This window comes from Callithrix jacchus, chromosome 3, assembly GCF_049354715.1.
Source record: "Callithrix jacchus isolate 240 chromosome 3, calJac240_pri, whole genome shotgun sequence".
NCBI classification, from domain to species: Eukaryota; Metazoa; Chordata; class Mammalia; order Primates; family Cebidae; genus Callithrix; species Callithrix jacchus.
Window position 1 is genome coordinate 110,841,223 of NC_133504.1, and position 16,542 is coordinate 110,857,764.

General features: G+C 39.1%; 1 protein-coding gene across 18 annotated transcripts in view; it reads right to left on the minus strand.

Annotated features, from left to right (window-relative positions):
- The window catches only part of PTPN13 (protein tyrosine phosphatase non-receptor type 13), a 215,805-nt gene that overhangs the window by 69,741 nt on the left and 129,522 nt on the right, over positions 1 to 16,542 (minus strand). For all 18 annotated transcript variants that reach the window (XM_078366891.1, XM_035294556.3, XM_035294558.3 and 15 more), the window contains 5 exons: positions 16,226 to 16,379; positions 15,807 to 15,945; positions 14,294 to 14,446; positions 12,048 to 12,230; positions 2,200 to 2,362 (listed from right to left, as the gene is read on the minus strand). In XM_078366891.1, coding sequence (XP_078223017.1) covers positions 2,200 to 2,362; positions 12,048 to 12,230; positions 14,294 to 14,446; positions 15,807 to 15,945; positions 16,226 to 16,379 — 792 coding nt within the window. The remainder of the gene's footprint in view (positions 1 to 2,199; positions 2,363 to 12,047; positions 12,231 to 14,293; positions 14,447 to 15,806; positions 15,946 to 16,225; positions 16,380 to 16,542) is intronic.

The window sequence follows — 16,542 nt, forward strand, 5'->3', positions numbered from 1 at the left end:
AAACACTATCTTCTCTGAACCTGTTTAACCATCAGTAAAATTTTGAATTTAATTACTTCTAAGGTTCTTTCTTGCACCAATATTCTATGACTCTAAAGCAATAGCATACATTTGTTAGCCCATTAACATCTCACAGATCACATCAGTTGTTTTCACTTGTAGTACAAATAAATAGGCAGATAGTTACTTATAAGCCAATGGGAAAGATATAGATCACACCATCTTAAAGTGCTTTTACAAATGAGGGCAATGATACATGGCTGTTGTTATCCTGGGGGTAAACCTGTGATATATACACAACATTATCCCCACCCCCACTCCATGAAGAGATTGAGATTTCAAAAAGTCACTTAATTTCCTAAGGTCATTCATTCATCTGCTACTACTGCTGCTGCTGCTACTACCGCTATGACATAGTATAGTGGTATATAGCATAGTAGTAGTACTATCTTCTAGTGGTAAAACAATGTTGATGATGGTGACGACTAAAATGATAATGAATACTTCAGTAAGTATTTACTGAATACTTTGTGCCAGGTAGTTTTAAAGGGCTCTACATGTATGAATTCATTTCCTTTGTACAACTTTCTGATATAGGTATTATCTTAAGGTAATCATTTTATAGATGAAGTAACTAAGGCAAAGAGTTTAAGTAGCTTGCCCAAGGTTTTAGGGCTTATAAGTAACAGAGCCTTGTTTGACACTGGCAGTTTGGTTCCAGAGCTCATGCTCTTAAATGCTGTACCACATTGTTCTTCAGTATAAGAAATATTGAGAATGAGAGACTAATTTTGAACTTTTATCTTCTGATTCTGTTAACTATACTACAACTATAGTGAAGTAACCTTCAACTGTTATGGATTGTACTGAATAGAATATTAGTCAAAGTAGGAATGCTGATAGCATCAGCTTTAATAGGTCTGATATTTCACTATAATATGAAAATGTATAAGAGCATATAAACTTTCTAGCAGAGCAAAGCAGAAAAAGAATAATGAGATTACTTTATAGCAGTGATTATTGTACTTTAGCATGTGTAAAAATCATTACTGAGGAAAGCCTGTTAAAGTGCAGATTCTAGGGACCGAATTCCCAAAGACTGTAGCTCTCTGAGTTCTATATAGGTTCCTGGAAACTTCATTTTAAATCAGCATACAACCTCCACCCCCATCATGATTCTGAAATGTTTAGAAACATCTAGTCATAGGTTGCCATTGCCCTAGTCTGGTCCTATGGAGAAAATATTTTCTGAATGTGAGAGTTTGGGTAAAGAATTCATAGGACCCTGCTGCACAAGGTCATCAGTGCTATTCCATTCAATTTTTTAATCACATACTTCTGACTGTTTCACTTACACCTATAAGAATTTACTATGCAGAATTAGATTCTGTATAATTTTAATCTCTAACTGCAGAGTACGCTTTAGATATTTCAGTTCCGATTGAGGTATTTTTTCAGAGTCAGATTAGTTCTTTTTCTGCTGGCTCCTTTTCAAAAGAAAGTAAAACCATTCATCCGACCATTTGTATTGGGTACTATGATTACTCGTCTCAATCTCAGAACAGGGATGTACCCAAGAAAAACTAATAGGTGGTAAATCTGCCACCCAGAAAGTGTGTCTCTTCACTGTCCTGTTCTGGGTGCATACTTCCCTCATCCTCTCCCTTGTTTCCTGTGTTCTTTCCCTCATCTGTGAAGCCCTTCCATTTATCTACAAACTACTTGTATTATTTTTATCCTTTATATCCAATTCAAGGGCCACCTGTTCAGCACTCTAGCCTCGGATTTCCCTGTTTTTCTGATAGTATAGATCACAAAGTTTGTACAATATAATCTGTTATTGAAATCCTGAACTTCTATTGTATATTACTGTTTCAAGCATGGTGGTCTTACCTTTCCAAATATTGAAAAGTTTACCAAGGGTGGAGAACATAGCCCAAACTTACATAATGTTTACATCAACTAGCCTATTGTTGCTAAGTATAAAATGGACATTTAAACAGGTACTCCCTAGGAGTCTTCTCTCAGGGTGAACATTCAACTGAAATATTGCCTGCATTTGTGACACCTTTATAGACTTGATTTAACATGTATATACATTGTAATTTTTCATCCTACACATGAAAGTTATTTTAAAACTCGGTGTCAAAAATTATGCATATTCCAAGGAGTCATCTGAAATAATCTGCTTCTCCTTACCAATATCTTGGGCATCTTGGTTGCTCTGTCTTGCTCTCATCTGTAGCTGGAACTTATGCTGAGAAGAGCAGAGGTGCAGCAGGTACTGGCATACTTTACTGTTGTCTGTCTGGAAGGCATGTTTTATTCCATCTGATGTATTTTGCAATGTGATTTTCTTTTTCTACAATATTAACCAAAAGTATTCATAATTATAATTAATAAGTGGAGATATTATTTGTACTTCCTGTTACCAGGCACTGGGTATTCCTTGACTTACATCTAATATAAATATAATCATATATAGGCATGTATCACTTAACAATAAAGATACATTCTGAGAAATACATCATTAGGTGATTTTGTCAGTGTGCAAACATCCTGAAGTGTACTTATACAAACATAGATGAGATGGCTTACTACTACACACCTAGACTATATGGTGTAGCCTATTGCTCCTAGGCTTCAAACCTGTACAGCATGCTACCATACTGAATATTGTAGGCAACAGTTTGTGTAATATGTATCTAAACACAGAAAAGGTATAGTGAAGATACAACATTATAATCTTATGGGACCACCATTGCTTGTGGTCAGTTGCTGACTGAAAAGTCAATATATGGCACATGTATTATTTTAAACAAATGCAAGAAATAAATTAATATTGTTTGCCACTTTCAGAAATTGTAGCCTAAATCTAGATTTTATATATCAGTCATCAACAAAAGAAATGAATTCCTCTGATAAGTTTATTGATATTTTGAATATATGGTAATGTTTACAAACACCAAAACCATTTGAAAAAGAAATAAGAAATATGTGTTCTACTCTATTGGGTTAAAAAAAAGTTTAACAAAATGTTTTTTATTAATATATAATGGTAAGAGCTGCAATTCAGTTAAGTAGAGTCTGCGTGGCATAATGGCTGAGTAGAAGTAGTGGAAAATTAAAGAAAATGTGAGATGAAGAGGTACTGATAACGTAACTGTTTGGTTGAGAGATAAAACACATTGATATTTAGAGATGGTGTTTGTGCCAAATATAGGGAAAGTAGGAGAATCACAAATCAGCTTTATCTCTCTGATATTTCTTGAAAAATGAATATCTCTTGTGGAAGAGAGCATTCTCAAATTTGTGACCTATATGGTGAGGCTTGCAGGTGATCCATGCCTTAAAAGACCAGTGTTAAATACCATTCCTTAAAAGACCAGACTTAAAATACTAATGTCTCTGGAGAATCACTTAAGTCCAGTTAGATTGTACTCTAGCTCTTGGCTACTGTGCAGATTATTCTACTTTGTGTCCCTTGTCTTTACTTCAAATGTGGAAATAGGGATGGAAAAGCCAAATTTAGTGGGCTTACAAAAGTTAAAGTAACAAAGTATTACCCAAACTTCAATCATGTAGATGTCATTTTTACTATTTCTGGCCTTGTTTATTTATAAAATTTTCAATTGACTTTTCTTACTTATATAGATTCACTTTAAAGAAACTTTATAACACAACTGTAAATAGAAAACCAGCACCAATTGCCGTAAATAGAATCCAGCTATAAAAATATAATAAATGTGTGCGCGTTCAAGATGGTGAGGTAAGAACAACTCAGGATCACAGCTCTCAGTGAACATGCAGAGGGTGAGTCAAAGCCGCATTTCCAGACGGATCTTTGTTGCCCACAGAATGGAGAGACACGGGACACAAGTGCAGCTGTTTTGGCTGTTGCAGCCGCTTTGGCTGGCGCCACAGCGCAGCAGCACTCTGCAACAATCTGCACAAAACACACTGGTCCAGGTGCCCTGCTAAACCGGCAATCTGAGATTTGGGAGGGCAGATTAGCATATCCATCTGATTAAATGGGACTTGGACAGTGAGCCAGACCAGGAGATTCCTGGAAAGTGGCGTTTGAGCCAGTGCAGTGGGTCGCTGCATGGGCAATCACACAGATCCCGGTGTCCTAACAGCAAGTGACCGAAACACCTGAGAGAGAGCCATCCATTCAACTTAAAAAAAAAAAAAAAAAGAAAGGCGCTCTGAGGCAGGGAGCTAGGCAAGCAGGCTCAGTGGGTTTCACCCCCACAGGGACAAACAAAACGGCAATTCAAAATGCTCCAGGTGTAGAGTTTCACTGTGGTCACAGCTGAACCCAGGATGGTGCAGCTCGGTGGGGGAGGGGCATCCACTATTACCGAGGCAATCCACCCCTACTGAGGTACGCTCCCATTGCTGATGCAGCCTGCCATTGCCGAGGCAACCCGCCATAACAGAGAGACTCTGCCACAGGGCGGAGCCCGCGGCAGAGCTTGCAGCAACAGGGCAGACCCCACATCAGCAGGGCGGAGCCTCGGCAGGCAAATAGGGACTAGACTGCCTGCTAGCTGGGCAGGATAGTGCAACCAACACTCATAAAGAAAGCCCCAACTCCCCAAGACAGAGCATCTGAGGAAAAAAAGGGGTTTTAAGAGTTCTGCTGCAGCAGACATAAACGTAGCAGCCTAACAGCCGTGAATGAACAACGGAGCTCACAGCTCAGTACTTCAGCTCCTATAAAGTACAGACCATCTCCTCAAGCAGCTCCCTGACCCCTGTATATCCAGAGTCACCTCAAAAAGGACTGATCAGACTGACATTAGGCGGGCATCATTCTCGGACAAAGATAGCAGAAGAAGAAACTGGTAGCATCCCTCACTGTTCTGCAGCTGCTACAGGTGTACCGCAGACAAGCAGGGCCTGGAGTGGACCTCAGCAGCCATACAGCAGAGGGGCTAGACTGGTAGAAGGAAAACCAAGTAACAGAAATACCTTATCATCAACAATCTGAGTGTCCACTCAGAGACCCAATCGAAAAGTCAGCAACTACTCAGACGAGAGGTGGATAAATCCACAAAGATGGGAAGAAACCAGTGCAAAAAGGAGGAAAACACCTGAAACCAGAACACCTTGCCTCCTACAAAGGACCAAAACTCCTCACCAGCAAGGGAACAAAGCTGGACGGAGAATGACTGTGACAAAATGACGGAATCAGACTTCAGAAGGTGGGTAATGAGACACTTCTGTGAGCTAAAAGAACATGTTCTAAATTAATGCAAAGAAACTAAGAACCTTGAAAAAAGATTCGAGGAAATGATAGCAAGAATGGATAACTTACAGAGGAATATGAATGAATTGAAGGAGCTGAAAAACACAACATGAGAACTTTGCGAAGCATGCACAGTTTCAACAGCCGAATTGACCAAGCAGAAGAAAGAATATCAGAGGTCGAAGATCAACTCAATGAAATAAAACGAGAAACCAAGATTAGAGGAAAAAAATGCAAAAAGGAATGAACAAAGTCTTCAAGAAATGTGGGACTATGTGAAAAGACCTAACCTACGTTTGATAGGTGTACCAGAAGGGGACGAAGAGAACGAATTCAAGCTGGAAAATACTCTTCAGGATATTATCCAGAAAAATTTCCCCAACCTAGCAAGGCAAGCCAACACTCAAATCCAGGAAATACAGAGAACACCACAGAGATACTCTGCAAGAAGAGCAACTCCAAGGCACATAATCGTCAGATTCACCAGGGTTGAAATGAAGGAGAAAATATTAAGGGCAGCCAGAGAGAAAGGTTGGGTCACCCACAAAGGGAAGCCCATCAGACTCACAGTAGATCTCTCGGCAGAAACTCTACAAGCAAGAAGAGAGTGGGGGCCAATATTCAACATCCTTAAAGAAAAGAACTTTCAACCCAGAATTTCATATCCAGCCAAACTGAGCTTCAGAAGTGAAGGAAAAATAAAATCCTTTGTGAACAAGCAAGTACTCAGAGATTTTGTCACCACCAGGCCTGCTTTACAAGAGCTCCTGAAAGAGGCACTACACATAGAAAGGAACAACCAGTACCAGCCATTCCAAAAGCACACTAAATGATAAACAGCACCAACAAAATGAAGAATCTACATCAACTAACGGGCAAAACAGCCAGCTAGCATCAAAATGGCAGTATCAAATTCACACATAACAATATTAACCCTAAATGTAAATGGACTAAATGCACCAATCAAAAGACACAGACTGGCAAATTGGATAAAAATCCAAAACCCATCAGTGTGCTGTATCCAGGAAACCCATCTCACATGCAAGGATACACAAAGGCTCAAAATAAAGGGATGGAGGAAGATTTACCAAGCAAACGGAGAGCAAAAATAAGCAGGAGTTGCAATTCTCATCTCTGATAAAATAGACTTTAAAGCAACAAAGATCAAAAGACACAAAGAAGGTCATTACATAATGGTAAAAGGATAGATACAACAAGAAGAGCTAATGATCCTAAATATATATGGACCCAATACAGAAGCACCCAGATACATAAGGCAAGTTCTTAATAACTTACAAAGAGACTTAGACTCCCACACAATAATAATGGGAGACTTTAACACTCCACTGTCAATATTAGACAGATCAACCAGACAGAAAATCAACAAGGATATCCAGGGCTTGAACTGAGATCTGGAATAAGCAAACCTGATAGACATTTACAGAACTCTCCACCCCAAATCCACAGAAAATACATTCTTCTCGGCACCACATCACACCTACTCTAAAATTGACCACATAATTTGAAGTAAAGCACTCCTCAGCAAATGTAAAACAACTGAAATCATAACAAACAGTCTCTCAGACCGTAGTGCAATCAAGTTAGAACTCAGAATTCAGAAACTAACTGAGAACCGCACAGCTTCATGGAAACTGAACAACTGGCTCTTGAATGTTGACTGGATAAACAATGAAATTAAGGCAGAAATAAAGAAGTTCTTCGAAACCAATGAGAATGAAGACACAACATGCCAGAATCTCTGGGACACATTTAAAGCAGTCTCTAGAGGAAAATATGTAGCAATAAGTGCCCATATGAGAAGAGTGGAGAGATCCAAAATTGACACCCTATCATAAAAATTGAAAGAACTAGAGGAGCAAGATCAAAAAAACTGAAAACCTAGCAGAAGACAAGAAATAACTAAGATCAGAGCTGAACTGAAGAAGACAGAGACACAAAAAACCCTTCAAAAAATCAATAAATCCAAGAGCTGGTTTTTTGAAAAGATCAACAAAATAGACAGACCACTAGCCAGATTGATTAAAAAGAAAAGAGAGAACAACCAAATAGATGCAATAAAAAATGATAAAGGGGAAATCGCCACAGATTCCACAGAAATTCAAACCATCATCAGAGAATATTACAAACAACTCTATGCACATAAACTAGTAAACTTAGAATAGATAAATTCCTGGACACCTGTGTCCTCCCAAGCCTAAACCAGGAGGAGCCAAAACTATGAATATACCAATAACAAGGTCTGAAGTTGAGGCAGCAATTAAGAGCCTACCACACAAAAAAAGCCCAGGTACAGATGGGTTCACAGTCGAATTCTACCAGACACACAAAGAGAGCTGGTACCATTCCTTCTGAAACTATTTCAAATAATCCAAAAAGAGGGAACACTTCCCAAATCATTTTATGAAACCAACATCATCCTTCTACCAAAACCAGGCAAAGACCCTATAAGAAAAGAAAACTTCAGGCCAATATCCATGATGAACATGGATGCAAAAATCTTCCATAAAATACTGGCAAGCTGATTGCAACAGCACATCAAAAAACTTATCCATCATGATCAAGTAGGATTCATCCCGGGAATGCAAGGTTGGTTCAACATACGCAAGTCTATAAACGTAATTCACCACATAAACAGAACCAAAGACAAAAACCACATGATTATCTCAATTGACGCAGAGAAGGACTTTGACAAAATTCAAAAGCCCTTTATGCTAAAATCCCTCAATAAACTCGGTATCGGTGGAACATATCTCAAAGTAATAAAAGCTATTTATGACAAACCAACAGCCAATATCATACTAAATGGGCAAAAACTGGAAGCATTCCCTTTGAAATCCGGCACTAGACAAGGATGCCCTCTGTCACCACTCCTATTCAATATAGTGCTGGAAGTTCTAGCCAGAGCAATCAGGCAAGAAAAAGAAATAAAGGGTATTCAAATAGGAAAGGAGGAAGCCAAATTGTTTCTATTTGCAGACGACATGATAGTATACCAACAAGACCCCATCGCCTCAGCCCAAAAACTCCTGAAACTGATAAGCAACTTCGGCAAAGTCTCAGGATATAAAATCAATGTGCAAAAATCACAAGCATTCCTATACACCAATAACAGACTTAAAGAGAGCCAAATCAAGAACGAACGGCCATTCACAATTGCTACAAAAAGAATAAAATACCTAGGAATACAACTCACAAGGAGCGTAAGGGACCTCTTCAAGGAAAACTACAAACCACTGCTCAATGAAATAAGAGAGGACACAAACAGATGGAGAAACATTCCATGTTCATGGTTAGGAAGAATTAATATCATGAAAATGGCTATACTGCCCAAAGTAATTTACGGAATCAATGCTATCCCCATCAAGCTACCATTGACTTTCTTCACAGAACTGGAAAAAACCACCATGAACTTCATATGGAACCAAAAGAGAGCCTGCATAGCCAAGTCAATTTTAAGCAAAAAGAACACAGCGGGGGGCATCACACTACCGAATTTCAAAGTATACTACAAGGCTACAGTAATTAAAACAGCATGGTACTGGTACCAAAACAGAGATATAGACCAATGGAACAGAACAGAGGCATTGGAGGCAACACAACATATCTACAACCATACAATCTTTGATAAACCTAACAAAAACAAGCAATGGGGAAAGGATTCCCTGTTTAACAAATGGTGTTGGGAAAACTGGCTAGCCATGTGCAGAAAGCAGAAACTGGACCCCTTCCTGACACCTTACACTAATCTTAACTCCAGATGGATTAAAGACTTAAATATAAGACCTGGCACCATAAAAACCCTAGAAGAAAATCTAGGCAAAACCATCCAGGACATAGGAGTAGGCAAGGACTTCATGAACAAAACACCAAAAGCATTGGCAACAAAAGCCAAAATAGACAAATGGGACCTAATCAAACTCCGCAGCTTCTGCATGGCAAAAGAAACAGTCACTAGAGTGAATCGGCAACCAACAGAATGGGAAAAAATGTTTGCAGTTTACCCCTTTGACAAAGGGCTGATATCCAGAATTTACAAAGAACTCAAACAAATTTACAAGAAAAAAACAAACAAGCCCATTCAAAAATGGGCAAAGGATATGAACAGACACTTTACGAAAGAAGACATACATGAGGCCAACAAACATGAAAAAATGCTCATCATCACTGGTCATCAGAGAGATGCAAATCAAAACCACATTGAGATACAATCTCACGCCAGTTAGAATGGCGATCATTAAAAAATCTGGAGACAACAGATGCTGGAGAGGATGTGGAGAAATAGGAACACTTTTACACTGTTGGTGGGAGTGTAAACTAGTTCAACCGTTGTGGAAGACAGTGTGGCGATTCCTCAAGGCCTTAGAAATAGAAATTCCAATTGACCCAGCAATCCCATTACTGGGTATATATCCAAAGGACTATAAATCGTTCTACTATAAGGACACATGCACACGAATGTTCATTGCAGCACTGTTTACAATAGCAAAGACCTGGAACCAACCCAAATGCCCATCAATGATAGACTGGATTGGGAAAATGTGGCACATATACACCATGGAATATTATGCAGCAATCAAAAATGATGAGTTCATGTCATTTGTAGGGACATGGATGAATCTGGAGAACATCATTCTCAGAAAACTGACACAAGAACAGAAAATGAAATACCGCATATTCTCACTCATAGGTGGGTGATGAAAAATGAGAACACATAGACACAGGGAAGGGAGTACCAAACACTGGGGTCTATTGGGGGGAAGAGGGGAGGGACAGTGGGCAGGGGGAGCTGGGGAGGGATAGCCTGGGGAGAAACGCCAAATGTGGGTGAAGGGGAGAAAGGCAGTAAAACACACTGCCATGTGTGTACCTATGCAAATGTCTTGCATGTTCTGCACATGTACCCCAAAACCTAAAATGCAATAAAAAATATAATAAATGCAATAGAAATAAAACAACATTGTTAAATTCTAGCTAGATATTGTTGCCAATGGGATTAAACCTGTTTTCCTTGTTAGAAACAGAAATCAGTAAGTATTAGAGAGGAGCTAAATACACAGTAGCAACAAACTAGAGTCTTGATTATCAGTAGTATACCCAGTAACTCTTCAAATACTCGCAGAACACTTTTTTTCCCCTAACAAACATAACATTTAACCACTATCAAGGAATTTGCAAAGACACTGAATTCCATAGTTGCAAAAATCCCTCACTGATTCAAGCATTAACATTAAGATAATAATCTCCTTAGTTGATCAGTCAAAAGAACTACAGAACCTGTACCTATAATAAAACACCCAAAGGCAGAAAAGATCACACACACAAAATGCCAAAGATAGGTTAGAGGTTCATATTAATTATGAAAAGTGATAGCATAGATGATTTAATATCTAAGAAGGATGCATAGTTTCAAAGAATATTTGAATCTCTCCAAATGCTAATGGATGACTGGATAAGAAATGTGCTTGAGAGAACTCAGTTGTGAGAGATGAGAAGACCAAATGGTAACTTTCCTATCTCCCCAGAGGTTAGTAGAAGAAAAAAGAAGGGTTAAAAAAAAAACAGAGTTCTGTGTTAGAGAAAGAACTTCAGGATAAATGAATGCTATTAAATACAGGAATAATTTACATGGGAATGTGATCTAGTCTGTATTCTTGTAGATCTTTAAAAATGAACTAATCATGGCTAGTTCTATAGATGGGGGTTAGTGTGGTAGCTTGGCAAATTAGATAGAGCTAAATGCTGTGTGATTATGACTTGTTGCCTTTGCAAAACAGTCTAAGCTGGATTTGTACTTAATCTAAGGTTTCTTCAGACATGGGCTCTGCCAGTATTTCTGCTGGGGAAAGATAAATTAAACCGAAGTAATTTCCTGGTCCTGACAATCTTGAGAAGATGTGGGTGGTCCAGAGAACACATTATCTGGCAATCTTAGTGATACCTCTGGGTTTCAGAGGAAACCAATCAACTAACCTTTAGGCCTAGAAATGGTCTCGGGGTTGAAGATTATCCAGATCCATCAGGATCTTGGTAACTTTATAAACACTGTTTTGCTGAGATTATATTTTAGCCTAAATATGAACTAAAGGTATTAGTCGTTCCTGAATACCATTAGGAAAATATCTGAACATATTAATATTTTTTATTCATCTCTGAAGTCTGCCAATGGAACTTTAATGTTCAGATATCCCAACTAGGTCCAAGATCAAAATATGCCTTTATTGTTCACTATCTTCCATAAACATATTTTCCAAAAATCACTTTCTAACTTTATAGAAATTGTACACTAAAAATCTAAAGCTGCAGAAAGTCCTGAGACTAGTTCGTAAAATCCAGTAAGTCTCTGTACCTCTGAGATTCAAATAACAGTTGCTATGAGGGGGGGTCTACTATTGGGCCAGACAAGGTTCACTAGGGTTAAGATAATTATCTATCTTAAAAACATTAGGAAGATTTTTCCATGTAAGAAGTTATAACTCTAGAATAAGTTCTGACTTACTCAGAGAATTCAACTTGGTTGTAATTTAACTAAAGTTAATTGAGCATATAACCAGCTAGGAATGTGTAATAATCTTTTAAAAATCACCTGTTGAAAAAACCAGACATAAATAAAATCTCAATAATACTTTCCACAACTACAAAGGAAGAGTCAAATAGCATTAAGATGTGTTAGCCCCACTGAATGGCAGGGTCTAAGGAAAGTCTGTTAATATGTTACATTGGAAGTTGGTAATATCATTTGAAAATATAATAAAAGGAGATTAAATGGACATACAGAAAAAGATATTTTCTTGGTTTCCCTCCACGGAAAGCGAAGGACCAATGTGCGAACTCCATTGTGAACTTCAAACACAAGGACACCTTTAGAACAGACTCCAAGCAATATTCCTGTTTGTGACTTTTTCTCAGGGTGCACTCGGTGAAAATGAACTCCATATTCTGTCAGTCTCTGGCAGACCTGTTGGAATAATACAATACCATAGCAATACACTTTGGTAAATGGTGACACAAAGATAATGAAACCGTATTATATGGTGTGGCTGTGTCCCCACCCAAATCTCATCTTGAATTCTCATGTGTTATGGAAGGGACCCACCGGGAGGTAACTGAGTCATGGGGGCAGATCTTTCCTGTGTTGTTCTCTTGATGGTGAATAAGTCTCATAAGATCTGATGGTTTAAAAAAGGGGAGTTTCCCTGTACAAGCTCTCTTCTCTTACCTGCTGCCATGTCAGACATGCCTTTCACCTTCTGCCATGATTGTGAGGCCTCCCCAGCCACATGGAACTGTAAGTCCATTAAACCTTTCTCTTTGTAAATTGTCCTGTCTCAGGTATGTCTTTATCAGCAGTGTGAAAATATACTAATACAGTAAATTGGTACCAGCAGAGTGGAGCATTGCTGAAAAGATACCTGAAAATGTGGAGGTGACTTTGGAACTGGGTAAGAGGCAGAGGCTGGAACAGTTTCGAGGGCTCAGAGGAAGACAGGAAAATGTGGGAAAGTTTGGAACTTCCTAGAGACTAAATGGCTTCGAGGTCCAGGCTGAGGTGGTCTCAGGTGGAGATGAGGAACTTGTTGGGAACTGGAGCAAAGATGACTCGTTATTATCATTTTTTTTAGCAAAGAGACTGGCAACATTTTGTCCCTTCCCTAGAGATTTTTGGAACTTTAAACTTGAGAGAGATGATTTAGGGTATCTGGTGGAACAAATTTCTAAACAGCAAAGCATTCAAGGTGTGACTTGGGTACCTTGAAGGCATTCCATTTTAAAAGAGAAACAGGGCATAAAAGTTTGGAAACTGTGCAGCCTAACAATGTGATAGTAAATTAAAAAAACAACAACAACCCATTTTCTGAGAAATCCAAGCTCGCTGCAGAAATTTGCATGAGTAACAAGGAGCCAAATGTTAATCACCAAGACAATGGGGAAAAGGTCTCCAGGGCATGTCAGAGATCTTTGTGGCAGCCCATCCCATCACAGGCCTGCAGGTTTAGAAGGAAAAAATGGTTTTATGGGTGGGGCCCAGGGCTCCTCTGCTGTGTAGAGTCTAGGGACTTGGTGCACTGCGTCTCAGCTGCTCTGGTGGTGACTAAAAGGGGCCAAGGTACCACTTGGGCTGTTGCTTCAGAGGGTGGAAGCCCCAAGCCTTGGCAGCTTCCACATGGTGTTCAGCCTGTGGGTTCACAGAAGTCAAGAATTGAGGTTTGGGAACCTCTGCCTAGATTTTAGAGGCTGTATGGAAATGCCTGGATTTCAGGGAGAAGTTTGCTGCAGGGGTGGGGCCCTCATGGAGAACCTTTGCTAGGGCAGTATGAAAGGGAAATGTGGAGTTGGAGCCCCCATATAGAGTCCCTACTGGGGCACCACCTAGTGGAGTTGTTAGAAGACCACTGTCCTCCAGACCCTAGAATGGTAGATCCACCAACAGCTTGCACCATGCACCTGGAAAAGCTGCAGATACTCAGTAGCAGCCCATGAGTTGGGTTATATCCTGCAAAGCTACAGGGGCAGAGCTGCCCAAGACCTTGGGAGCCCACCTCTTGCATCAGTGTGACCTAGATGTGAGACATGCAGTCAAAGGAGATCATTTTAAAGGATGTAACTGAATTTGAAAACTTTTGAGAAAAAGCAAAAGAATTCTAGAATCAGTATGAACTTGCCTCTTATATCAAGTCATTCACTAAATTTATTTGTTTCTTCTGTATAATGTATTTTGATTTAGAGTATGGAATAAGCTAAAAGTATTGGATTAATAGCCAGATAGATATGGGTTCAAATCATATTTGCCCCACACATTAGCCACTGACTCTGGGAATATTACATTTCCTCTTTGAGCCTCATTTCCCTCTTTTACAAAATGGAAATTAGAATATCACAATTTTAGTCAGCAATAAATGAGATGAGATTATGCGTAGTATCAGTTATTGGTACTTGACCTTTTAGATATGTGTACTCCAATACTTCTTGCTTACTTGAAAAAGATACAAAGCTTATCATTTGTAATCTTGCCCCACTTACCTTTAAAAATTCTAACTCTGTCTCTTTTTCAGAAGCTCCCACATAGGTATTATGCAATTTGGGTAACTCTTCTTTGATATAGGATAAATCAAGTTTCTCTATCACTCTGGCGGGCAAATAGTGTTCCATTCTAAAATAAGACACACCATGAACCTAGAAAATAAAGAATGTTTCACAAGCAATTTTTTCCCTTTTATTGGAGTAAACTCTCTTCCATCTTTTTTTTTTTTTTTTTTTTTTTACAGAGATGGGGTCTCGCTATGTTGCCCATGCTGGAGTGCAGTGGGTACTCACAGGTGGGATCCTACCACTGATCAGCGCAGGAGTTTTTGACCTGCTCCGTTTCTGACCTGGGCTGGTTCACCCCTCCTTAGGTAACCAGGTGGTTCCCCGCTCCTGGGAGGCTACCATATTTATGCCAAACTTGTTGCGGACACCTGATCGGCATAGTATACTACAGCCCAGAATTCCTGGGCTCAAGTGATCCTTCCACCTCAGCCTCCCGAGTAGCTGGAACTACAGGCATGCGCCACTGCACCAGGCTCTTCCTTCTGTCTTAAAGTTCTTGCTTTGGCTAAGAGATGAAGTACTTCTATTTCTGCCTCTCTCTCTAAGGAATGAGTTTTAGAAGAAATGCATCAGTCTTTCTTTTTTAATCAGTGATATAAAATGAACTGATTAGCAAGGTTGAGGAGTGTGACATTCAAGGGCCTCATGTCACTATAGTTTAGGATGAACATTGTGAAGGATGGTGCTCCAATGGCACAGTTTTTAGCCCCTTGCTTCCTCTTAGATCACTTTTATTTAGAAACATCAGGCTTTAAGTATACTGTCAGTTCTCCATACAGTGTGCTCTGCCAGGCTGCCAGCCTATCATGTGGAAGGCAGAAGATCCTTTTAATCTATATTTGACTAATAACTCCTGTGTCTAATCTCTATAGGTTAGAACTTGGGAGAAGGAGGGGTAAGTGGTAGCCATTTCTAAACTCCAAAATAGGATAACTTTAAATGGGGAAGGGGGAGTCACATGCTTCATGATATTATGTTATCAAAATATATGAAGTACTTGGTCATTTTGAGATACCAAAGAAGCCTCAAAAATCTTCAGATCTAGGCTGCACACGGTGGCTCACACCTGTAATCACAGCACTTTGGTAGGCCAAGGCGAGCGGATCGTGAGGTCAAGAGATCGAGATCATCCTGGCCAACATGGTGACATCCTCATCACTATTAAAAATACAAAAATTAGCTGGGCACGGTGGCAAGTGCCCATAGTCTCAGCTATTCAGAAGGCTGAGGCAGAAGAATTGCTTGAACTTGGAAGGTGGAGGTTGCAGTGAGCTGAGATCATGCCATTGCATTCTAGCCTGGTGACAGAGTGAGACTCCGTCTCAAAACAAACAAATAAACAAACAAAACGACAACAACTTCAGATTTAAACATCAAATACTTAACTATGTTAAAGGTAAGAACACCAAACAAAAATGGTCCTGGAAAAAAATATAAATCCTACCTCTGGTTGATAATCTCCATACTCAGCCTGGAGAGCCAAGGATGCCAGCAATAAGGAAGTCTCATCATCACAGTGCATCCTTTCCTCCAAAATATCTTTTCGCAGTTGAAGGTAATGCTGATGACATGTCAGAGTATGTCTAGAAAAACAAATACACACAGACATCTTGGCTTCTGATTTTGAATACTGGGGTGATTTTTATTATAGGCATGTAAGGTTAGTTTCCATAAATTTATTATTAACCTTGTTATTAAGCTTTTAAGGCATAAGGATTAAATAAACTGTATTGAAGAAAATATTACTTTTAATATAAAGCAGACATTATCATTGATTGGAATCAAGTAATTCAGTATCAGTAAACTAAATGGTCAAAGGACCGGTGTCCAAAAAGAGCAAAAGAGAAACTCTTGTGTACTCACTGTATTAGACTAACATCATCCATAAAAAATTTAATTCTGAAAAACAAAGTAAAATTAACAGTGGCTTTGGTCTTTTTCTTTGGTTCTTCTTTCCATCCCTCTGGAGCCACTTTGGTTAATTTTAAGTCAGGATCAACAAAGAAATATTCATTATCTAAAACAGAATGAGCAAAATATTCAGATAAAATAAAAAAAATAGTATTTTCTTCTGACTTCTTCACTTTTGAGTCAGACTTGCATAAGATAGTATCATATGAGAATATAAATGCAAGACTATTAAAAATGTGTCAGGGAGCTCTGAGACACTGTATGTAGAT